Consider the following 24,288-nt stretch of genomic DNA (forward strand, 5'->3'; position numbering starts at 1 on the left):
CTGCACATCTGTCCAGAGAGCACACCACAGGTGACCTGGTGGACCTCAGAACACCTTTAGAAGTGCACTCCCGCTTCCCCTCCTAGGAAGGAGCTCCCGACTCACCTTGGGGCACAGTGAGGGTAGAGGAGATGGCCAGTGACGTCCGCCCCAGGTGCCTGCCAGCGCCCAGCCAAGCCCACTTAGCCTCCTGCCCTGTGGAGAGAACAGTCTCTAGACCAAGGCCAGCGCTGTCTCAGACCCCCGTCCTGCCCAGCCAAAGCCCCTGCGGGTCAGAAGGCCTGTGTGTGCCAGGCGGGCACAGCTTGGGCTGCGGTGACTTCCACAGAACCAACATGCGCAGCCTCTGCGCTCCCCCGTGGGAGGCCACTTCCCGCCCTGGGGGAGTCGGCAGCTTGACCTTGTAGCCAGGCCAGCTGGGCTCCATGTGAAAGGGCTGCTCTGACCTGGTGGCTGTCCTCACAGCAGTCCCCAAGCTCGGGGACCCAGAGGTGGCTTGAGAGTGTCCCTCCAGACGCTCTGCCAGGGTGGACTAGGAGGAGATCTGAGGGGGGCTGCAGAGGACAGAAAGCTGACGATGTCGTTCTCAAAGGAGAAGAATCCAAAGAAATGCAGCTGTGTCCCCCACCACCGTGGACCCGGCCTCACAGCCTGGGGGGACGGGCACCAGGCGGCATGCGATGGCTGCACCCGGGGAGACCCCATCCCGAAACCTGGGCTTCGCTTCACGAGTGGCTGATCTGGGGACTGTCTCTGCTGTGGGACGCCAGGTGAGGCTTTGGAAGGGGCCATGGCTTGGGACGGTGGTGGCTGCTAAGAAGAGCACTGAGAATTGGAAAGCTCTCAAAATCTGCTGGTCAGCAGCTCAGGTGGTCAACAAGGATGAAGTACCATGTCTGCAATTCCAGAGCTCTGTCACCTGTCACGGTGGGGCTGCATCCCCTGTCGCCTCCCCTCAGGCCTCACCCCGTTTGCCTGGCTCTCCCTGGCACTCCCTCGGCAGAGAGACCACACAGAGGCTGTGCCGTGCCCAGCACATGGACTGTGCAGTGGGCTGAGTCAGGGCTGGACGGTCCCTGGCCCCAGGAGCCCACAGCCTGTGCAGGGTCCCCAGCTGCAGGTGTGTTGCATCCCAGAGGAGGGCACCTGGGGTGTACGCCGAGCCCACGGGGTAGGCACAGCCCTCTGAGGCTCTCAGGGGGACAGCGCCTGCTTGGGATTGGGCCGTGGGGAAGGGTTGGGCTCTAGGGGGAGAAGAGCCTTCTGAGCCATCGCTGCTGCTCCATGCCGGCAAGATGGACATGGGGTTGGCTGTCCCAGGTGTGCTGGGGCCAGGAGCCTGTGTTCGGCAGGAGCTTGGAGGTGTTTCCTGAGGGAGGAAGGCCACAGGGAGGCGTGAGGTGCTCCAGTCCCTTGGGCTGCTTTGGGGATGTGTTCTGAGTTCAGGGGACTCAGAAGCACTCTCCCTGGGTGCTGCCATCCACAGGAAATCTCAGTCTGGGACACGGATGATTTCCAGTTGCACTCGCCGCCCCGGGCTGGACAGAGCAGCCAGGAGAGGCCATGGCCCACAGGGAAGCCCAGAGCAGAGCTGCGAATGCCAGAGAGACGCGTTCGCTACAGCGTCTGGTGCAGGGGTGGGGCTGGGAGGGCAGGTCCCCCCAGGCCCGCGTGTGGGTGCAGAGTTGAGCTGGGCCTCTTCCGGGGTTCATGACAGTGGAGTGGCAGGGAGGGGAGCCAGATGAGCACAAGGGGGACAGACAGTGGGACACGGAGTCTTCCCAGGCTGGAGAGCCACACGCTGAGGAGCTGGGACTTGGACAGGGGACAACACCAGTCGGTACACCCCCAAGGTCTTCTAAGAAATACCATCATCCCCCTTATCCGTAGTCTCACTCTCTGAGGTTACAACTACCTGCGATCAACTTTGGTCTAAAAATATCATGTGGAAAATTTCAGAAATAAACATTTTGGAAGTTTTGAATTGTACGCCCTTCTGAGCACATGGTGAAATCTCCAGCCTTCCCACTCTGTGCTGCCTGGGATGTGAACCGCCCCACGGCCAGAGTATCCACATTGTATACACTACCCACCCTTTAGTCACTTAGTAGCCATCTTATCCGACCAACTGTTGCAGTTCACAGTGCTTGTGTTTGGATCACCCTAACTTTACTTCTGATCCCAAAGCACCAGGGTCATGATGCTGAAGTTTCAGTTATGCCACAGAGAACCTATAAAGTGCTTCCTTTAAGTGAAAAGGGACAGCTCCTGACTTAATAAGAAAAAAAAATGGCATGCTGAGGTGAGGTTGCTAAGATCTATAGAGAACTGTCGTCGTTTATCGCCTCCTGTGCTGATTTGCAGGTCAGACTTCATTACGGGTGTGCATGCTTGGGGAAAGCACAGCACACTGGGTTTGGCCTTGTCCTCAGTGTCAGGCACCAGGAGACAGGTAGAGGACACTGTGCAGAAGGGGCAGGGAGGCTGCGTGGCTGCAGGAAGTGCTGGAGGAGGCCGCAGCCATGAGCCGAGGGTCCAGCCATCAGTGGTCCAGCCTCCCGGGGCTCTGGTTCCCCCATGGGAGACGAAGCCTCGCCTGGGCAGCTTCCATCTTAATAACTCCAGAAGCATGCAGGCCGGCCCCGGGGCCGTTGGCTCTGAAAGAAGGAAGCCCAGCGGCTGAGTCCTGCGCTCTGTCCTGGGGCTTGGAGCCACGAGGGGTTTTCCTTTTCACTTTCATTTTCTTCTTCTCTACAAGGGCTACTTATGGAACTCAAATTTGCAGGGTTTTTTTTTTTTTTTTAACTAAGCTCTCGGGCGACCACCTCCCTGGCAGCACACACTATTCAGATGTCCGCTGGGTGCCCGCTGGGGGTCAAGTGCCACTGGATCCACGCTGATGAGACTGGGGATCCTGCAGCCGCTGGGCAGAGTGCCGCCCTGCTCTACCCTTGCGCCTCACACCCGGGAAAAGCAGGACTAAGTCATTTCAGTTTTGCTTTTATTGATTAAAATGTGGGGTTTTGCTACAAAGGCCAGGATCCTCCACAGACTCCCAGATGAGAATGTCTTGCCCGCAGACCACAAAAGAGGGCAGATGGGGATGCGGTGCAGGAGCCTGCAGCACTTTAACGTGGCGCACAGCGATTATAAAGATGTTGGTGGGAAACCAGCACAAGTCCATCTGTGGTGCACCAGGGCGAGGCCTGCAGGTCACTGCGCACAAAGACTCAAGAAGTGCGTCCGGCTCGGCGCAGTCCGGTGCATCTGCAGCAACGGTTCTCGGGGGAGTCGTGATAGCAGCCTCCGCCTCCCCTCCCACTGCGAGCTTGCTGACCAGCAGCCCTGTCTGCAGGCTCTGTCACGAGGCCAGGAGTTCCTGTGAGCGTGGACTCTGGTGCCGCACCCCTGATTAAGGTCAGCCTAGGAGCCCAGCCCGCTGCAGCCTGGAGGGGTTAGGATGCGTCCAGAGCCCCTGTGCAGTGACGGTCAGGTCGGGCTGCAGTGGCCGGGCTCGTCTCGCAGAGTGCCGCTGGCTGGAAGGAGCTGCTCACCCATTGCTCCTGGCAGCCAGGGCCGGCTGCCCCACCGGGAGCACTGAGTGCCTGTTGTGAGGAGGGCAGGACCAGCTCCCACAGAGTGGGCGGCCGCTGCAGGCACATCCTGGCGGGTGCCTTGGGTGAGGCCTGGCGCCCAGCCCCACCAGGTCCTGGGCTGCGGGAGCCCATGCCTCCCCTGAGGCCTCTGGCTCACAGGCAGTGCCTGAATCCACATGGGCCATCTCAGAGCTGACTGTGGCCTCCTCAGTGGAGCCGTCTGGATTCTGCCTGGCCTCGTGGGCCAGCACCTCAGGGCACTGCTCATGCGGGAGGCCCCAGGACTGTGGGCAGGGACAGGCTCACAGGGTAAACCTCTGCTCAGCTCAGTGCTGGCTGTGGGGGTGAGTGACAGCCAGGCCTCCATAGCAGGTGTGAGGTGGGCCCCGTGCATCCTCCCCACCAGGGGCTCCACCTGCCGATCAGCTCGCACACCTGATCCCCACATAGTCCAGGAAGCTGACATGAGGCAGACCAGCGGGGCAGACCTGGGCCTGCGGAGTGGCTTGGAGGGGGCAGGCCATGTCTGACTTGAGATTCCTTCCTGTCCTGTGTGGTGTGAGGCAGCGCTGCTGGTCCCTCCCTGTGCTTCTCTTCCTCTACCTGTTGCCTGTGGGCAGGGAGGTGCCCAGAGGACCGTCCAGGCTCCTACAGACGGGGCTGTGGTGAGAGGGAGGTGGGCAGACAGGGAGGCAGTTGAAGCAAGGAGGGCCTGAGCACTGTGCTGGCCGTGGGAGAGCTGGCCACTCCAAACCTCGTGGTTTGTAGGCTCGTGGCCCTATGGGGATGACGGATCCATGTGGCCCGCAGCTGGGCTTGGTCCTCTGAGAACCTTTCGTCCCATCTCAGCCACCTCTGGTTGAAGGCATCAATGGGGACGGCTGCATGTGGCAGGGAATAGCCAGAGGCCGGGCTCCTCGACTGCTGCTGTCACCGTCACCTGTACTCACAGGCAAGTGCCAGGAGAATGCAGAGCGCCAAGGGCCTTGCTGTCCCTGCAATGCTGCACAGGCCACGCAGCCTGGAGTCCTGCACGTGGCTCACCCACCCAGGCACAGCCTGTCCCGTGCGTGTGCACCACTAGCACGCAGCTGAGGAAACAAGTCTCCTGGTGGAGGGGCAGGCATCTGTGTGGGCAGGGGCACGCCCGCACTGGACGTGAGGCAGCTTTCCAGACGCAGGTTTCCTGTTTTTCGGGTGCATAGTTCCAAGGCTGATGGCCATGCCACACTTGTCGGCAGCTCATGTGACACCCAGGGAGATGCTCTGCAGGCCTGGGGTCATGGGAGTGTTGGATCCAGGGTGTCTTAGCTTGTCTGCAGCCACTTCCTCCCTTTGAAACCCGCACAACTTCCAGAACGTGTCTCTGCTCCTTCACGGCCCGGGGAGCATTGTCCTCAGGGTGTCTCTGAGCCCCAATGGCGCCCACTGCGGCCTGCGCAGGCACCTCCCAGGCTCCTGCTGTCCAGGCCTGGCTGTCCTGCAGATGTGCAGACCTCTGCCCTCAGCCTTGGCATCTCTCCTTGCTACTTGGCACAGCCACCACCCGTGACCCATGGGTCCCAAGCCTGTCCTTCCCTGCCCTCGGTGAGCTCTCTCCCCCCCACCCCGCCTGCTCGAGCCCACCTCCCTGGGTCGTAGGTGTGGCTTCGCACCCCCTTGGCTGGCTGGTCACATGTGGCCAGGACGGTTGTCCATCTTCCCCAGCAGTTCCTCTAGCTCCAGAGCAGGCTGCGTGGCCCTCGTGGTGGGCACCTCCCGGCAGCCTGGAAGTCACGGGGAGTGTGCTGTCCTGCCCTCAGCAGGCCGGCCTCTCCTGGCCACGCCTGGCCCGGGCAGCTGCTGCGCACGGGCTCCTGACGCTCTGCTCCTTCCAGGCCTACATGGAGGACCACTTGAAGAACAAGCACCGGCTGGAGAAGGAGTGGGATGCGCTGTGTGCCTACCAGGCGGAGCCCAGCAGCTCCCTGGTGGCCCAGAGGGAGGAGAACCTGCCCAAGAACCGCTCGATGGCAGTGCTGACCTGTACGTACCCAGCTGGGGGCCCTGCGGGGGTGAGGGGCAGGTGACACATGCAGGCTGCATGCTCCCGAGGCCACATTGGGCCGCGACCCTGTGGTCCGAGAGCCCACCCCTCTTACCAGCCTGCAAACATGCGCCCACTGAGGACCAGTGCCCTGTGCCTCGTAGCTGTCCCCAGCCAGGCAGCTCAGAGACAGCTTCCCATTTAACCCGTGGCAGGGTCCTAAAGCCGTGGGTTGGGGCACACGGCCAGCAAGAAAGACTGGCCTCCATGGTGTGGGCAGAGGCTCGAGCCTTGCCCTCAGGGCCTGCTGCATCTGCACCTGGATCCCACTGGGCAGTGGCAGCACCTGGGACAGCACCTGGGCATCCTGGGCACTACGGTTGTGTCCATCACAGCCTTCAGCCTCGCAGTGGCTGCAGTGGAGGTCCCTGAGCACCTGCTCTCCACCAGGAGTCACTGTGTGGGGGAGGGTGGCCTCACGGATACGCGGGGGCCCTGGGGTGTGCTGCCCAGGGAGGTTTGGGGCTAGATTGGCTCTTGAACCCTCCAACGGGGGCAGAGGGGCCGGGGCTCAGAGGCCAGTGTGCAGAGGTGAGCACGCTGGGGTCGGGTCTTGAGCAGGAGCAGCCTCGACACATGAAGTCCTCCCCAGGTGCGCGCCATCCCCAGTGGCCATTGGAGGACCAGGGACTCTACCTTACCAGGTCCCAACCAGAGTGAGGCTGAGGAGGGAAGGCCTCCCGTAGTGACTGGACCGGACCTGTGCTGCCTTCCTGGGGTCCTGGCATCAGGGCCGTGCCCTGGACCCTTAGCCAGGCAGGAGAGGCGGAGCCAGGCAGGGGAGGCGGAGCCAGGCAGGGGAGGCGGAGCCAGGCAGGGGAGGCGGAGCCAGGCAGGGGAGGCCTGCTCAGGTGGTCCCCCGAGCAGCTTGGGTGTCTGCTGGCTCCTCCTTCAGAGGACCTCACAGGGGACGCTCCTGTCCCCCCTCCATCCTGCTTTGTGGCTCTGCACTTGTCCTCGGACGAGCAGGCCCTGCAACCAGCTCTATGACTCAGGCCTCCCGACACCCGGAGTCTGCCTGCTCCCAGCACAGTGCCGCCCCCCGCTCGGCGTCTGCCTGTCATCTCCTTCTCTGTGACTTCCTTGGGGCTCCCTCGGTGCCATCACCCCAGGCCCACCCTGGCCTCCAGCTCCTTGTTGCTGCAGCCCTCCGGTCCCCCGCCTGTGTGCAGCTCGGAGCGTGCGTCCCACTCAGGTTCCCCTGTGCCAGGGCGAGGGGCAGCTCTGCGTGGCTGCTCCCTCCGGGACTGGCGCTCTCACCCAGAGGTTCGAGTGTGAGTCTCAGTGGGCACGTCTCCATGGTGATCATGCTGGGTTGCCTTCGCTGGAATTGGGGTCTCTCCTGTAGGAACTGCGGGGCTCCAGGACCCCAGACCCACCCCTACCCCACGCCTGGTGCCTGTCGCAGACTGAGTGCTCTCTGCTGGACGAGCCTCGTTCCAGGTCAGGAAGACCCTGACCCGACGCTGTGCCCCTTCCTCCCTCGGCCCCCGGGTTTTGCCATCTGCTCACCTTACACATTTCTCACGCCTTCAAGTCACTCAGTTGGCCCCGCTGCCCATCTTCCCTCCACGCCAGCCAGGACCTCTCTGTGAGCCTCCCATGGTGCAGAGCTGAGCTGCACCCACTCGGCCTCAAGGACGCTGCCAGGAGCTCACCCAGCATCCGCAGCCAGGCAGAGAGCCAGGTGCCCGGCCACCCACCCCGCCATCCTCCTGCAGCCTGTGTGCTTGGGCACAGGCAGAGCTACGGCTGGAGGATGAGCCTCCTGCCCCAGTGACAGTGACAGTGAAGTCCCCAAGCCTGTGCCGCCTGCGCGGCCCTTGGCGGGCGGCCTCCCCTCCTGCAGGAAGAGGCCCCCTGCGAGTCTGGGGGAACAAGCCTGAGTCTGAGGAAGCTCTCAGCCATGGGGGACCCGGTGATCAAGGATGCTGCGTGTCCCCGGGGGACTCACCCGGGAGCAAGAGTGGAGCCGCTGGCCGTGCCCCCAGCTGCCCCTCATGGAGGACGAGGGGTTTTTGAAGCTCCACCCCATGCCCTTGCCAGGCCAGCGTACCCACCTCCCACTGCTCCCTGCACCTTCCCTGGGGCCACGCCTCGAAGCTCCTGGAGTCAGGTAGAGGGGTTCGTCCAGAGCCAGATTTAGGCAGGGATGCACTCACACGGGGATGTGCTGTCCTGGTCAGCCCCAGGAACGGTTGCCGGCTCTGGCCCTCATCAGGCAAGGCCTCTGCCTGTGCAGAGCTCATGCCCACCGGAGGCTCCCTGGGCGTCTCTATTTCCTCCCTATCTGCATTTCCTGTGGCTCTTACTCGCCCCTGGAAACTAAATTCCAGTCCTCTCAGGGATTTAGCCACTTGTCAACTAGGAGACTCTATTTTGGATGGTGGCCTATTGATTGATATCCACGGGTGCCTCGTCCTCCATGTGTGGGCGTGTGTCTGCTCTTTACTGCAGGGCCGTGAAGGCAGGAGGGGCGTCCCTGCATCCGAGGGGCAGGGAGCGGCTCTGTTCTGCCCTCCGAGGGTGGGCCACGGGTCGTTCTGGAGGATAGGATGGAAAGACTCGGCTGAGGAGTGCTCAAGGCTTGCACTGACCCTGGGCTGGACCCTGGTGTGAGCCTAGACAGGTCCCCACGCCCCTGGACGAAGCACTGGGCCAGCTCCTCACCACCTCTCGTGGGTTTCTTGCAGATGACCACTCCAGGATCCTGCTGAAACCGGAAAACAGTCACAGCAACTCGGACTACATCAACGCCAGCCCCATTGTAAGTACACGGCCCAGAGCACTGGTCCGCGGCTCTCCTCTGTGGGCGAGAAAGTTCAGCTTCAAGAGGGTTCGCAGTGCCTGCCCTGGGTGGTGACCAGGGACTGGCTTGGGCCAGGCGCACCAGCTGCCTCAAGTCTGAGTGGACCTGGTGCTCGGCGGGCGACAGGCCGTAGTTGGGAGGGTGCTGCACTGGGCCTCAGGGGACCTGATGCTCGGGCAGGTGACAGGCCAGTAGTTGGGAGGGTGCTACAGTGGAACCCACACTGCAGTGGCTCCTGCCCCTGGCAGTCACCTCTCCCAGGTGCCGTTTCCTTGACTCCTGGGAGACGGAAACCCAGGTACCAACCTGCCTCCCTTTAACATTAACATGGCGGCCCCGAGGCCCTGCAACAGCAGGCTTGTTGCCTGGGGTGGTCGGTGTCTGGGGTCTTTGAATACAAAGCAGATGCCTGCGGCTGTGCCTCCCAGCAGCTGTTGGAGGAGAGGGGAGTGGAGGCTTGGGCCTGGGGAGGATGGCAGGAGGCAGTGCTGAACGTGCCCCAGGCCTCCCTGACTTCAGAGGGGCTCTCCTCCTGGAGCCTCTTTGGCTCTGGGCACCGCCCACCCCAGTGCTATCCCTGGCTCAGACTCTGCAGAGAGCAGGCAGCTGGCACAGGGAAGTGGAGGCCAGCTGGAGGTGAGCAGGGGAGGCTGGGGCGGGCTTCCCTGGGCCTCAGCTGCCTGCAGAGCCAAGGTGGGGAGGGCAGGTGGGGACGGAGGGACCAGGCCTGTGGAGCCAGGGGCTGGGTGGGGTGCAGAGAGGGGCCGGGATTCCGTGTGGATGTGGACAGCAGATGCACTGACCCCTTCCCACAGCTTTCCTTGGTGTTGGTCTAAGGGACACATCAGTAATTTCTGAAATCCCAGGTTTGCAGCCACCAAACACAGGGCCTACAGAACACAGTGTGTCTGACGGGGTCAGGATACCCAGGACCCAGCGTGCCGGCCAGCCCTAGGGCCACAAACGCACCGAGTCCTAGATCCTGTGGCCCTTCGGCAGGAGATGACACGTGGTGGCGTCCCTTGCCGGGCATCGTTCTGCACGGGCTGTCCCCTGTAGCACCTCTGTGGGGCAGTTCAGCCCCTGCTGTGCAGCTTCCGGTCCCGCCTCCTGCCCCCTCACACCCACACAGTGCACAAACTCAGCTTTGAAAAGTGACTTGGAGGGGGCTAGGGTGTGGCTCAGTGGCAGAGCACTTGCCTTGCACACGTGAGGCACTGGATTCGATCCTCAGCACCAAGTAAATAAAGATATTGCGCACACCTACAAGTAAAATAAAAAATTATATTTAAAAAAAGTGACTTGGAGGAGCGGCTGGTCCAGGCACTTGTCTGTGCAGAGAGGGGGCTGTGAGGCCCAGGCCTCGCACGGGTGTGACGTGTGGCGGGGACTGTCTCCTGCACAGGGGGCCTCTGGACGCAGAGAGCGGGTCTGTCTATTTCAGAGCTCCTGTCTGGGGCGTCCCCTGGGTCTTCCCAGCAAGACTGATTCTGAGTCTCTAGTCAAAGCCCACTGGCTGGCACTCTTGTCCCCGAGGAGAACCCCGTGCCCCGTGAGGCAGGCCTGTGAGTGCTGGGTCCTGCACAGGGTGATGGGCAGCACTGTTGGTGGCTGACGAGAGGGAGGAACCGGGCCCTGCCTGTTGTGGTCCCTCTCCTGGAATGACCAAACAGAAAGGCCAGGCAAAGCCCTTCCCAAGTCCAAGAGGTGCGGGTCCCTGCCGTGCTGTGGGGCTCTCCGCAGGTCAGGGTGCCCGGCTGGAGGTCGTCTCCACGTGGGCACTGCTGGGTGCAGTGGCCACAGCAGGACAGGACCTGGATGGTTTCCTGCTCACGTGCTGAGGGGTGGGGGTGCATCCTGCGGTTCCTTTGCCTGGGCAGTGCAGATTCAGGGTGACCTTCCCAGCTGCTGGCCAGGGGCTAGGGTCAGAAGGGACACCAGGGGAGAGACTGGATCTGGGCACCTCTTGGTTTTCCCTTTGCTTTATAGTGCGAGTCTTTTTTCAAATTTGGTTGTGAGAGGGGACTAGGAAATCCCAGCCGCCCCTTCTCTCTGAATACCCACGGCCCAGGATGGCCTTCCCGGCAGCCTCTGGTGAAAAGCAGCTGGACGACCTGCCGGGTCGGACCATGATCGTCACACCTGCCACGTTAGCACTTGGTCCTCACACGCTGAGCCACGCCAGTCTGCGTTTAGAGGGGTCCTGGAAGTCCACAGAGCCGTGTCCCCTAGGCAGTCAGGGAGACCTGCGGGCTCCATTTAAGAACTTGGCCAGACTGAGGGTGTCACCTGTGGACAGTGGCACAGGCAGAGCATGTGGGTGAGTGACCAGGACGAGCCCGTGGTGCCAGCCACAGGGACTGCTCAGCCTCATCCTGGGTTCCACTGTTTGGGAAAGGAGGAACATGGCCTGGTGTGTGATAGGGAGGCCCCTGGGGACAGAGCGGCTGCACAGGATGGACAACGGCAGGGCAGGTGTCCTGAGTGTCCTGAGGAGGTGGCCAAGCATGGCTCAGAAGTCCCCACAGCCAGCACCTGTGGGCAGTGGTGGCTCACCCTCGTACTCACTTTAACAATTTGACGCCTGAGGCTTGTGTGAAGACCCTCAAGGTCGGCCTCCCTCCCCAGAGCCTGTCGTCTGGACACCTGCAATTCAGGCTGGGCCAGGCCGGGGTGTGGCTCGATGGCAGAGCACCCTGGCTCAATCCCCTGCACCACAGAGGAAGGAATCGCAGAGAGAGCACAGGAGGTCTGAGCTCCGCCGTAACCTAGGAACGCAGGGAGGCCCAGGTGCCGGCACGCTCACCCTGAGAGACCCCAGGAGGCCAGGTGGGTCTGGGGCTGCTGTGCAAGCCCCTGGCCGGCCCGCTCTCGCTTCTGGTGAGCTCTTGGGGCTCAGAACCTGGGTCTCCTCCTAAAGGCAGTTTTTCTTGGAGGCTGAAAGTTACTGGGGAGGGACTTCTGGGTTTCAAGCAGCCTGGGCTTCTTCAAGGTGAAGCCACCTGACGCTCACCTCACGCGGGTGTGCCCCAGCCCCCGCACACCACCGGGTTGTTGGCGAGCATCCCTTTAGGGGACACCTTCTGTGTCCCATTTCACGTGACATCTTCCCAAGAAACAGTCTACCAGGGACCACGGGCCCAACAGATGGCGTTCCTCCTTCTGGGGGAAAAACAGTACCAGCGAAATCACACTGTCATTTGTGCCTGGGTCCTGCCACCCTCCAGCTACCATTTAATTGTGGGTTAATGGACACCAGCCTCTCTGAGCCAGCTCGTCACTGCAGAAACTATGGCCAGGGACGTGCTTCCAGTGGCCCAGACTCTCAGCACCACTGCAATCATGGGGACAGGTCCTCCCACCCAAAGGGGCTCACGGGACATGCAGGCACGTCTCTGGCTTGCCATGCAGACACACACATGTCTACCTGGGACCTGGGCTAAAGGGCACCTGGAGGTCATTCTGTCCCCATCACCCACCTGGTGACACAGAGACTGAGGTCCAGAGGCTTGAACAGACTTCCCAGGGTCACACAGTGGCACGCGGAATGAGACTCCAAGATAGATTACCGAGAGACAGAGAATGTGAGAAGGAAGGAGGGAGGGCCAGGTGCACAGAGCAGAGGTGGCCCCAGGCCAGCAGAGAGGCAGGAGGACAGCACGGCCCCGGCCTCACTGAGGGTCAGCGCTCACCGAGGCGCCCTGCCACCTTCCAGTCCGCATTGGCGAGTGCACCTCACCAGTGTGACCCTGTGCCCTGGCACCTCCCGGAGCAGCCCGAGGCCCGAGCTGTGAGGCCTGACTTGCGGCCAGGCCCCATCCACTTGCCCATGTCCCTGGATTCCCCAGCCTCTGTCCAGGGCACCTCAGCAGCGGATGGTTTAAGGAATTTTAAAACTCAGCAGTTAAGACCCATCACCAGGCTGGCCTATCTGCCCTCTGGGACCCTGGCAGGGTGTCATCGTGGCCAGGGCCCTCGCATTTTGGAAGCAGCAGCATTGCTGGTTTGAACGCTCATGATCGACATGCGCTGCTGCCGAGGCGCTCCGGGCAGGGCCGGCCCGAGAGGCAGGTGGGTCTTCCTTCTTACACGAACCTGTGCACAGCGGGGAGACGGGGTCTCCGTAAATAGTCACCGCAGCAAATGCACATTTTAAAAATCAAAACTAAACATCTGTCACGGGAACGTTTTAATTGGGGCTTTCAGTGAAAGTACCATAATTTACCTGCGTGGTGTATGTCGTGGTGAATTTCAAAACAACGTCCACTTTAACTAGAAACCATTCAACTAGATGCAGGGAAGCTCCTCGCTCCAGCCTCCTGCGCCTGGTTCTGTCCAGGGGGGAGGATGGCAGCGGCTCCCTGGGCTCGCCCCGTGTGGACACAACTTCCCTGCCCAGGCCTGCTGGTCTCCCGCGGAGCCGTGTGTAAGGTGGCGGCTGGGTCCACCACCGACCTTGCGTGTGGCCCAGGAGCACATGTGGTTAAGACGTCCTCGTTTTTCACTCTGCTGAGAAATGTGTTCTTGGCTGTTATCTTGAAATACAGAGCATCTCAGATCTTTCATCAGCCCCAAGCCTAGAGAGCAGGAGCTCGGCCAGCCATGGGGGTCTGCAGGCAGCTGTCTCGCCCTGAGGCTGGACCCCAACACAGTGTCCAGAGCCCCCCCTCAGCTGGTCTCCAGGCCCCTGGAGGGGTGGCTGGAACCTGGGGAGCATGACCGTCATGTCCTCTGTAGGCGGCAGGGCTGGCGGCTGAGCGGAGCCTCTGACCACCCTGCACTTGCCTCTGTCCCACTCGCCTCTCAGGGCTCCATCCTCAAGCTATCTCCTGTCCCCTGCACACCAGTCTTTGAGTGAAATGTCATAATGAAGGTAGTTTAAGCCAGATTCCCCACTGGGGCTAGCACCAGGGTGTGGACCCATCAGCTAGCCAGGAAGACCTTGGCCACGTTCTCCCTTCTCAGCCCTCGTCTGCTGGAAAGAGGACACAATTGGCCCTCTGAGGTTGGCCCCGGCCAAGCTGACCAGCCCGGCCTAAGCCCCCTTTTCAGGATGAGCAGATACAAGCCCCAGGGGACGCACTAACTCCTGAGAGAAGCCACTGCAGCTGTGGCCCCCCGCGAGTCCATCCCTGGGGGCTGGACATGGAGTGTGCTGCTCAGGGCTAAGGCCTGATCCCTCTGCAGCCCACCACCTGGGTCCTCACAGGTGGCTCACAGCCCCAGGGGTACAGGAAGATCCTCCCCACGCACCCGTGAGGACGTGCTGTGTCGCTGGGATGAAGGGCTTGCCCTGGTCTCCTTGGGCACCGGGCCCCCGTTTCTGTGACCTGCTCTTGTAACCTCAGCCAGGTGTAAGAAGGCCTCTTGGCTGTGGTTTCTGAGTCTGCTGGAACTCAGGTGCCCACTGGGATCCATGAACAGTGGTGGGGGTCACACACGGGGCACAGACGCCCCCAGCGAGGCTCGGCCTCTGGACGCTTCTGACCTGTGGCTGACCGTCTTGTGTGCCTTGTCCCCACAGATGGATCATGACCCGAGGAATCCTGCATACATCGCCACCCAAGGACCCCTGCCCGCCACTGTGGCCGACTTCTGGCAGGTGACTCTCTTTTTTTTTAACCTAAAATGTCTTTTAAAAACGAGATCTAAATAAATTGGTTGTGAATAATGCCTTGAATTCAGATAAGCCCATTCAAACTTCCTAAAGGATGTTCACTAAACGTGACTTGATTTCAGAATCTATGAGTTCTTTGATATTTTTGTCATTAATCTCTTCTCAAATTTAGTATCAAAATTCACTTTGAGAGAATCGGTGCCCTAGAGATCTGTAGTTTTTAGCCACTTTGTAATGTCATTTTACAAAATATAAAGAAATGAAATGAACACATTTTAATTATCATCATACTTAGTTCAATTACAATTACGCCGTTATGTGGTTTATTTTGACGTATTTGTTTCTGGTGTTGACGTTTTGTTTTTCCTGGTTGGTTGCACCAACAGCAGACAGCATCTCATTTCACTGTGCACAAGTGCAGCACAGCCTTTCACTTCTCTGGTTGTGCACGAGGCAGAGCCCCCGTTGGACAGTGGCACCTGTTCCTCGGGTGATGATGTCCACCCCTTCCACCACCTGACCTCCTCACCCCTGCCCTCCCCCCGGAACCAGCGCACATTTGAACGTGTGTGGGAGGAGCGTGGGTTCCCGGCCCGGCTGTGGCTCCATTCTTAGGAAGGTCGAGGCAGAGCTCGGTCTTCTTTGAGGGCCCGACACCGGGTCTTCAAGGCAAGAGTCTTCGTCAGCGTCACCCTGGGTCACCAGGACCAGACTAGTCCTGGAGAACTGACACCGTTGCCCATGTGAGAAATGGGGGTGCTGTGGTGGGCCCCCCTTCCCCAGCTGTGCCCCCCCAGCGTCAGCCCCTGCAGAGCTTGAGGGGAACGGGCTTGGGAAGTGGCACTGAGGGCCACAGTGGTCGCAGCTCCTGCCACAGCCAGGCACGCCACACAGAGGCGAAACCACAGCTGGGCGCAGGAGACCCGGGAGGTGGGTGGGCCCGGCCGCCGGGGCAGCCCCAGGAGGCAGCAGCTGGAGATGGAGCTGCTCAGTGGTGGAGGAGAGAAGAAGACTCGGGAAAGGTCAGGACGTCCCCCGGCTCCAGACTCTCTGTCCCCTGCCCCAGCGCCCCATCCAGCCTCCCAATTGCACTCAAGAGGGGGCCTTCCTCCCTGCCTTTCTGGAACCCAAGGAAGGGTCCAGGCTGTGCCGAGGTGCTTGGCGCCCTTGGCCTCCTGGGCTCGTGAGTGCCGTTCTCCTCCCCTGAGCAGGCAGAGCAAGTGGGTCCCTGAGGAATTCGGCACCTGCCCAACCAGTGGCAGGAGCCAAGGCTTCCAGCGCTGGACTCGAGTTATGACATCTCACTCAAAGCCTGGTGTTCAGGGGACAGGAAATAGCTTGAAAATGGAGCCCAGAGAGGCGAGTGGGACAGAGGCAAGTGCAGGGTAGTTGAGGCTCCGCTCAGCCGCCAGCCCTGCTGTCTGCAGAGGACGGGGACACCGGCTGACGTGCTCCCCAGGTTCTAGCCCCACCCCTCCAGGGGCCCGGAGACCAGCCCTGGGGGGCTCTGCAGAGCCTTGAGGTTCCAGGGCCTCAGGGCCTCAGAGCCTCTGTGAGGTTCCACTCCAAAGTAGCCAGCTTCACCACCTCATCCACACTCTGCATAGGACCCTGCCCTCTCCTCCAGTCCCTGTCCTAGGGATACTACTCTGCCGCAAACCCCACAGGGCACTAGTTTCCTACCCGGCCACGGCTGACGATTGGGTCTCTGAATCCCGTCTCTGGAAACGTGGGCGCCTGTCAGACACAGCTCTTCCTCTTTGAACGATTGCCTCGCAGTCCCAGCGTCGCATCCTGAGCACCGTGACGCCTGACTGTCCAGCTGCAGCCAGCTCTGCAGCTGCACTCAGGAACGGCACCTGCCTGGACCTCTCTCAGACACCAGAAATCTTCCCGACCCACCAGCCTGTCGGTGCCTTAGGATTGAGCATGACTGGAACATGAAGCTGGGGGTGGTGGACCACGGGCTGCGGAGCCGACGCCTCTCACTCTGTGGGTCTGTGGCTGTTAATGGACCTGGAGCCACTCCCGGTGGCTCCTGGTTCCTGTCCCCCCCAGTGCCTCCTGGGGCAGCAGGTGCTTCTGTCAGTGGCGAGCACTTCCCTAGGAGGCCAGTGTAGCTGGGGCTGAGGAAGGCCCTGGTCTGGGAGAGCTGCCTCTGTGCCCCGAGGCTGCAGGAGAAAGCCCCGACCAGGAGCAGGAATCGGGAGTCCAGAGGCCCCAGCCCAGGGCTGCAGGTGGGCACCTCTGCTGGTCTCAGGGAGCAGCTACCTGGCCTCCATGAGCCTCAAGGCCTGCTGGGGACCCCTCTCCACCTCTGACATCGCGTGGTCTCTCCCACTGCGTCTGTGTTTCCAGGTCTCCCTTTGTGGGCAGATGCCCATCATTGGACTGGAGTCCATCCTGACCACTGTGGCCTTGTCTACAAAGACGCTGTTCCCAAATGAGATCCATCCCCAGGTCCTGGCTGGACCCCTTCTCCCCAAGGCAGCAGCAGGAAGAGAGGAAACCTGTACTGAGCATCCCAAGGAACCACCTGGCCACATGACAGGACACCACAGGACCTGGGACAGTCTCGGGGTGTGGAGGAGGCACAGGCAGAGCCTAGGTGCCCAAGTCCCTCAGCAGGACAACACCAGCAACCAGGACAGGAGAGTTGGAAGGACGGCCTCCCGGCTATGCCATGCTCACGCTCAGCACGGCCGATGTCCACCTTCACCGCCCTGCAGGGCTTCAGGCATCAGCCGGGCCCTTCTCAGCCCCCTGAGCAACCTGATCCCAGCCCCCTGCCGGGTGCAGCTGCCTCGAAGCAAAACCCAGAAGGTTCTAGAAGACGACAGAGGGGCCCCCACGGACTCTGCAGTCCAGTTCTTTTCTCCAAAAAACATCAGTTATCTAGCTATAGAATCTCCCCCTCAGACACTGTATGCATGTCAAGAATTTTATTTTCAAAAGTTTGATTCATCTTTTTAAAATTGCCAAGAACAGATGTGCAATTTCCCACTGGGATCGGGCAGGACTTGGCTCCATCTCACTCCCTGGTACCAAGACCCGTGGAGGCTCAAGTCCTTGGGGTAAATGACAGTGTGCTCACATGACCCCCGGGTCCTCCCAGATGCTCCGGATCACCTCTGGGCTCCTTACGACACCAGAACAGTATGCAGGCTGCGTAGACAGATGTCACACGAGGTTGTTGGGACACGGTGACAGGAAGGCTCAGTACCCATTCAGCACAATCACAGGTTTTTTTCAAATAGTTTCCGTCCGTGGCTGGTGGAATTTTCAGATGCAGAACCCACAGGTGCCGAGGGCCAGCTCTGGTAAGGAGGGAGAGAAATCTCCCAATCATCCCTTCTAAGCCATTCCCCCGAACCCCACGCCTCCTCACAGAGCCACTAAGCCAGGCTTCCCCAGAAAGGAGTAAACTGCCTAGAAATCATTGTATTTTAAAGAAAACACACATGGCTTTTGGAGTAAGGACATGGGACAGCCTGGGCCACATGACGTGGAATCCTCTGCGTCTCCAGACGGCCCAGTGAGACCTGGCCCTCTCTACAGGATGGCGGGCCGCACTCCAGCTCCTTCCGGGTCAGGCACATCTGCCTGCCTGGTGAGGTGTGTTTCATTCACGATTTCTCAAGCACCTCCCAGGTGGGTTGACACCCAGGGCCGCACCTGCACTCCATGGGTGTCCCCCAGCTGTGGAGTGAGGGGAGGGAGAAGGAGAAGGCGGCTGATCCAATCCCTGTGCTTGGGATGCACGTGGGTCCTGTGACCTGCCTCTAAAGACGCCCTTTCTGCAGGGAGCTCGCTCTTGCCAACCTCAGGTCCGGGCAGGAGCATCACCCTGGTGTGTCCCCCCATCACCCTGGTGTGTCCATGCTTACCTGGCTCTGCTCTAGTCCCACCTGGCCCCATAGGGAAGGTCACCAGCCATCCCAGTGCCCACATGGGGAGGACACATTCAGAGGTAGGCAGCAGGTGTGGGCATCAGGTGGGAGCGGTGCTTCCCAGGACGGCACTTGGATGTGGAAAGGTGGGGACTTTCTAGAAGCGGCCTCTGAGCTGTGGCTGAGGAGCCGTGACGGTGCCTGCTGAGCCTCTCGCCACAGGACAAAGCAGGGGTCGCGGCCAACTCCCTGGGAAGCAGGCTCCAGGAGCTGCAGCAGCCAGGGCAGCTGTGACACGGGTTCTGCCACATGGCTCCTAGCAGTGGACAGGCCAGCGACTGGACGGGACGTGACTCCAGAGGGACAGGAGGAGAGCGCACAGTGCCACGGCATGGGCTGCAGACCCTGCTCCCGGCCAGCTGCCTGAGCTCCACCTGACAACCCAGGTGCCGAGCCTCCTCCCAGCCGGGCAGCGCCTGTGGAAAGGCCTCTGCAGGTGTCCCCAGGACCACTGGGCAGGCAAGGGCCAGTGGCCTCCAGGCTCTGTCATTCCACCCTTGCCTGCCAGAGCAGCCACGTGACTGAAGGCCCGGCTATGGGCTGTTCCTCCTTGCACACGCAGGTGAGCTGGCAGTGGAGTGCTGGGTGGCTTCATCACCCTGGTGTGTCCCAGGGGTGCACAGTGGTCTGAGCAGGGTGGAGGCAGCGTGGCCTGCCACCTGGATGCATGGCCAGTGTCTGCAGATGTGGAGCATAGAGTCAGGGCAGGTGAGGACCCGGGATGCTGGAGGACATCATCCCAGGCACCTGGGCAGGAAAGGGCAGTCACGCCCAGACGCCAGCATCGTCCTGCCTAGTGCTGTGCAGGTGGCTGAGCCCAGGGCAGCTGGAGCCCCCAGCACTGCCCAGCCCATCCGCCAGCAGGCTGGTTCAGGCCGACGAGGGATGAGGCCCTCTCCCGGCCAGTGCACTCAGCAGTGCCCAGTCAGGGTCCGCTCTGACTGCCACCAGCAGCGGTTCACCAGGAAGAAAGTCCCCCGTCCATCTCTAGTGTCTGCCCTCTGAAGACATCCTGTGAGGTGCTCGCGTGGACCTGGCTTCTCTCCCTCCCAGAGCTAGAGCCTGCTGAGCCCAGGTCCTCCTGCGCAGCCTCCGCCCCAGCTGAGGCATGACACCTGAGCTGAGTGCCCCGGGAGACCCAGAGGACCTTCCTTCTTCCCAGGGTCAAAGCACAGTGTGAAGAGCTCACTGTCGCCACAGCCTCCGCGCACCAGTTCCCACAGCCAGGGCCAGCCACCTCTGTGCCCTGTGGCCGTTAGCTGTGGCATGGGTCTCCCATGTGCACCCCTGCTGGCCAGGCTGTCTTAATCAGCCAGAGATGACCATCGTGTGGCTCCTGTCAATAGAACCACCGAGAGCCTCACGTCGGGCCTCCAGAGAAGGCCGCTTACCTCGGTGGGGGCAAGGGCCCTCCTACCCCATTAACAGCATTGACCCCACTGGGGTGGCCTCCAGGCTGCCAGGCTAGTTCACGGCCTCCTATCCGCAGCTGCACTTGAGGCCCCTCAGTGGACAGACCTGGCCTCTGGCAGCCTCAGCGGCAGCCTGCAATGGCAGCCCAGCCTGACGTGGACGTCCAGGCTTATCCTGCTGCCCAGCCTGCCCAGGCCCTCTGTCTTCAGGGGTCAGCTCAGGTGCTCTCTCATCTGGCCTCTGGCCGTGGGCAGACACTGAGGAACTGGGGGAAGAAGCGCGGGAGGTCCCCCGGAGCAGGCTGGCTGATGTGGAGACGTCACTGGATCAAGGGGACCCAGACGGAGGAAAACTGGACTCTTCACCTGCAGAGTTGTGCTCTGGCCGCGCGCCCCAGAGTTCCCAGGGCGGGCCGTCTCCAGTGTGGCCCCGCTGGATCCCCCTACATCTCCCAACCTGGGAAAGCGAAGGAAAGCTTTGGTCCCATCACCTCACCCGAGGCTTGGGTTTGTGACTGAGACCTGGGATGTGTCCACCACTGTCTTGGTGGCCATGGCAGTCCTCCTGTGGACATGGGAGTTGGAATTAGAAAGACATCTCCCAAGATTCCTGCTTAGCTGATTTTTATGGTTGACAGCTGAAACACGGCAGGAGCTCCCATCCTCTCCCTCCTCCTCCTCCTTTCCCTCCCCCCTCCTCCTCCCTCTCCCCCCTCCTCCTCTTCCTCTCTCCTCCCCCTCCTCCCTCCTCCTCCCCCTCCTCCCCCTCCTCTTCCCTCCTCCCCCCTCTTCCTCTTCCCTCCCCCTTCTCCTCCCCCTCTCTCCCACCCCACCCTGTCACCTTCCCTCCCCCCCTTCTCCTCCCTCCTTCCCCCTCCTCTCTCCCCCACCCCACCCTTCAACCCTCCTCCTCTACAAAACTCTGGGCTTGACACCCCATTCAGTCCTGGAAGGACCAGGGCCCCAGAGGCTTGGACTGCAGGCCTGGGCTGACCATGCAGGCTGGGAAGGGGCTGTGTGCTCTGCCCACACAGCTACCATGGGCTCCTCAGGCGTGACCCTTGAGGATGGACACCTTGCTGTTCAGAGTTCCCTGCGTCCACCTGTGAAAGCAGCTTCTCTGCAGGAGAGTGGGCCGGGTTGGGCCCGGGGACACTCTGCCTTCTCTGGCGAGGGCTGTCTGCCCCACCAGCAGCTCCAGCACACAGGCAGGCGCACCCACTTCAAAGAACAGAGCCAGTCTCTACGGTCAAGCAGCCCAGGAGGACCCTGTGCACAGGCCACTGATGGCCTGGCCTCAAGTCACCTCTCTTTCAATTAAGCGTCGGCTGTAATAAATCACTCCAGTGCACGCTCCAGAGTAGGAACGGGTCTTCAGGAGATAACAATTCAGAGGAAGAAAGATGTGGAGACACAGATGAGATAAGGCAGGGTGGGAGGGGCGCAGCACGCACAGTCTAGGCAGTGTGTCTGATGGAGGTGTGCAGCTGGCGTCTGATGTAGGTGTACCTGGTGAGGCCAGTGCAGACAGACCCACAGGCCCTCTCCTCCCCTGGCTGTGTGGGGTGCCGAACAGTCCACCTGCTTACAGATGCCCAGGACCCAACACTGAGCAGGAGTCCCACTGCCACCAGGTCTCCAGAGCCTGCTCCTCACACAGCCGAGACCTCCACCCTGTGGCCACCTCCCTCGCCCAGCCTCCTCCAGGCCTCGGCCCCTGCCGCCATGCCAGTGTCCTGCTCAGCTCTCTTCTGTGCTGGGGCCTGCGTCCTCGATCCTCTGCCTGGCAGGTCGGGCTCGGCCCTCCAGGCCACCATGTCGAATGGCAGGATTGCCCCTGCGGCTCAGGCACATCCTGCTGTGCCCACCACCGCCCACCCACACATCTGCTCGTGGCCACGGTGCACGTGGGAGGCAGCTGTCTCCAGGGAGGGACTTGGGGCTGCTGCACAGGTACCCAGAACCGCGACAGCCCTGAGGAGCCTCTGAGTTTTCCCAGGCCCTGTCCTATTTTCTGCACCTCAGGGCTGTGCTGCTTCCTGGCCTCGGACGGTGCAGTGGAGTCCTGTGGTCTGCGCCTGCCCAGTGTCCTCTTGTATGCAGCGCTGGTGGCCACCACCAGGGTCTCCTTTGGAGGAGTGTTGGTTGGGTTCCTGGGCCACGTTCTAGCAGGCTCCTCTGTGTTTGCTGGTGAGATACTCAGTACTCAAGGAGGACTCTGAGCAGGTGGACCTGGGCCCCTCCTGCTCCCCCTGACTCTGATGCCCCCGCCTGCCAAGGTGCTGGGCGGCAGTGTCCGGGTGTGCCTGTTGGCTCGGGCTGCTGGGACAGTGAACGGGCCGGCTCACAGCAACCGAGGTGCATTCTCAAGTGCCGGAGGCCCAAGTCCCAGACCGGGGAGTGGGCCAGGCGCTCCTACAGAGCCCCAGGGCAGATCCTGCTCCTCCAGCTCAGGGGCCGCGGGGGCCCCTGGCTTGTGGCAGCATCACCCCGTCCGTGCTGGCCCTGGCGTGGTCCGCCCTGGGCCCTGCCTTGGCCTGGTGTGGCCCTCTTTGTGCGAAGGACATCAGGTTGGACAGGACCAGCCCCTCTGGTAGGGCCTCATCTCAGTCATCACACCTGCCACGCCCCGTTTCTAGCCGGGCTCAGGGACACACGCCTGCACTCCAGCAGCTCGGGGCCCCAGGCAGGGCGGTCCCAAGCTTGAGGCCAGTCTGCGCAACATAGGAGACCTGTCTCAAAATAAAATTGAAGGGCCAGGGTGGCAGTGCAGTGGCAGCATGCCCCGGAGTCCACCCTCCATACCAAAACAAACAGATGGTCTTCCAGGGGCCACACACAGGCACAAGGCGCCACTTCTGCGCAACTGGAGAGGACAGTCCAGCCTCAGCAGGGAGCTCCAGGGTCTAATTGCCAGTGAGCTGGCTCAAAGAGCAGGTCCCCAACATCACACTTGGGCAGCACCAGCCCACATTTCCTATGCGCAGGCGAACTGTCTGAGCTACTCCAGTTCTTCTGCATCCATCACCAGGCTCTGGCCCTGGGCGGTTCCCTAGGATCGGCAGCGGGCTTAGCCCTGGTTTCACACCAAGAGAGCCCCTGGAACCCAGCCACTGTGAGGAATGGGGGGAAGACCCTCTGCCCCTTCCCCGCCCAGACTCACAGACGTGGGCTCTGAGCAGAGGAGCCGGCACGTCTGGGGGATCTCAATCCTCCGAGCACAGCACCAGCCATTCACACGTGGGGTCTGTGCCCAAGCTCACTCAGTCTACATCGCAGTTTCATCTTGATCAGGGCAGAGAGGACCCTGCTTCCTGCCTGGGAAAAGTAACCCCCTGTAAGTCTGCAAGCGGAGGGGTTCTGAGGGCCACCACAGGTGCCTCTGGGCCCACATAGCACCAGCCCTGCCTGTCCCCATCGAGCCTCCAGCCTTAGGCCTGGCACATGGCTCAGTCAGAGGTCAGACAGCAGAGTGCAGACCACAAGTGTTCTCAGATACTTCACAGAAGTCCCGAAACTGCCATCCTGAATCAGCCTGTCGCTCTCTAGTTTCATGCCGGCCTATTCCAGGGGTCGGCGCTAGATTGAACAGGGACTCCAAGTCATCGCCCATGACCAAGGAGGAAGTGCAGCTCTCTCAAGGTGCATGGCACAGTGTCCCCCTCCCCGGCCACGTCTGCCTGTTGCAGACCAAGCCTGGGGTGAAGGGGGCAGAAGTGAGACCTGGTAGACCAGGTTCTTTCTCTGTTCTGAGGCCAAGCTGGCGGCACGTGGGTGACGGTGGGAGCTAGTGAGAGGTGCTCTGGCTCCCCCAGGTTGGGACACCAGAAAACCTCGTCAGATCCTGGAGCAGCTCGTGGCACTGGGACTCAATGCAGCTGCCTGTGTGTCTGGTGACTCCTTCTCTGCTCTTACCCAGACCTAAGGAGAAGCGTCACCCCAGGGCACCGTGGGAGGCTGGGACCTTAGTTTATGGAGTTTGTTTGGATTTAATCTTGAGCACCTCTTCAGAGAGCCAGGCGGACTCCCAGTGCTGCCACCGTGAGCCGCGAGAGCCCCTGGCTGCCAGGCCCCTCTGCTGCGGCAGGTCCCCAACGTCACACTTGGGCGGCACCAGCGGGGTGCTGGTGATTAGTTTATGGTCTAGATCGTTGTGTTTTTATTACACTCATAAAACCCGTGTTTCTCCTCATTTCCGTAATGGCTCCGACGAGCTTCTTCGCTTTCTAAGGGCACATTAAACTGCCGCGTGACGGGTGTGCAGACGGGGAGCAGGTCTGAAGGCAGAGAGCACGCCCGGCCCTTCTTGCCCGACTGGCACAGAGGCCCAGGGAAGCCCTTGGCTCACGCAAGATGCACACCTACTGTGGGATTTGAGCCAATATCTCAGGAGGTCCCATGAAATCCTGACGTAGGTAGCAGGCAGTGAGGCACCCCCGGGAAATCAGCCGTTTCTATCCCATGGGAAAATAAATAGCATTAACAGAGGAAAACACCATGCACAAGCCTGATTTTAAAATGTCGTCTGACTGGGGAATTTAGTAACGGGAACTATGATGGACAAGCCTTTTCCTAGGTGAGATGTGGATTCTTAAAGAACAAGATCATAACTGGGTATTGATATATGTATTTAAAAGGAATGGAAGCTCTCAGATACGGACTCGCGTCCAAACACAAATGCTTGTCAACATCTCTGTGACGTCTTGTGGGAAATGTGACCCGTGCAGGAGAGCAGTTCTCCCGTGATGGGGACGAGCTGGCCACCCTGGACACACTGGGCCCGGAACGCAGGTTCACGCCCCCCATGGCAGGCCGTGT

General features: G+C 61.0%; 1 protein-coding gene across 1 annotated transcript in view; it reads left to right on the top strand.

Moving 5' to 3' along the window:
- Nucleotides 1-24,288, top strand: part of Ptprn2 (protein tyrosine phosphatase receptor type N2) — a 794,381-nt gene that overhangs the window by 747,287 nt on the left and 22,806 nt on the right. Inside the window, exons 14-16 of the mRNA XM_077795880.1 lie at nt 5,474-5,621; nt 8,376-8,449; nt 14,016-14,093. Of these exons, the coding sequence (XP_077652006.1) occupies nt 5,474-5,621; nt 8,376-8,449; nt 14,016-14,093 (300 nt within the window). The remainder of the gene's footprint in view (nt 1-5,473; nt 5,622-8,375; nt 8,450-14,015; nt 14,094-24,288) is intronic.

Source organism: Urocitellus parryii, chromosome 3, assembly GCF_045843805.1.
Source record: "Urocitellus parryii isolate mUroPar1 chromosome 3, mUroPar1.hap1, whole genome shotgun sequence".
NCBI lineage: Eukaryota > Metazoa > Chordata > Mammalia > Rodentia > Sciuridae > Urocitellus > Urocitellus parryii.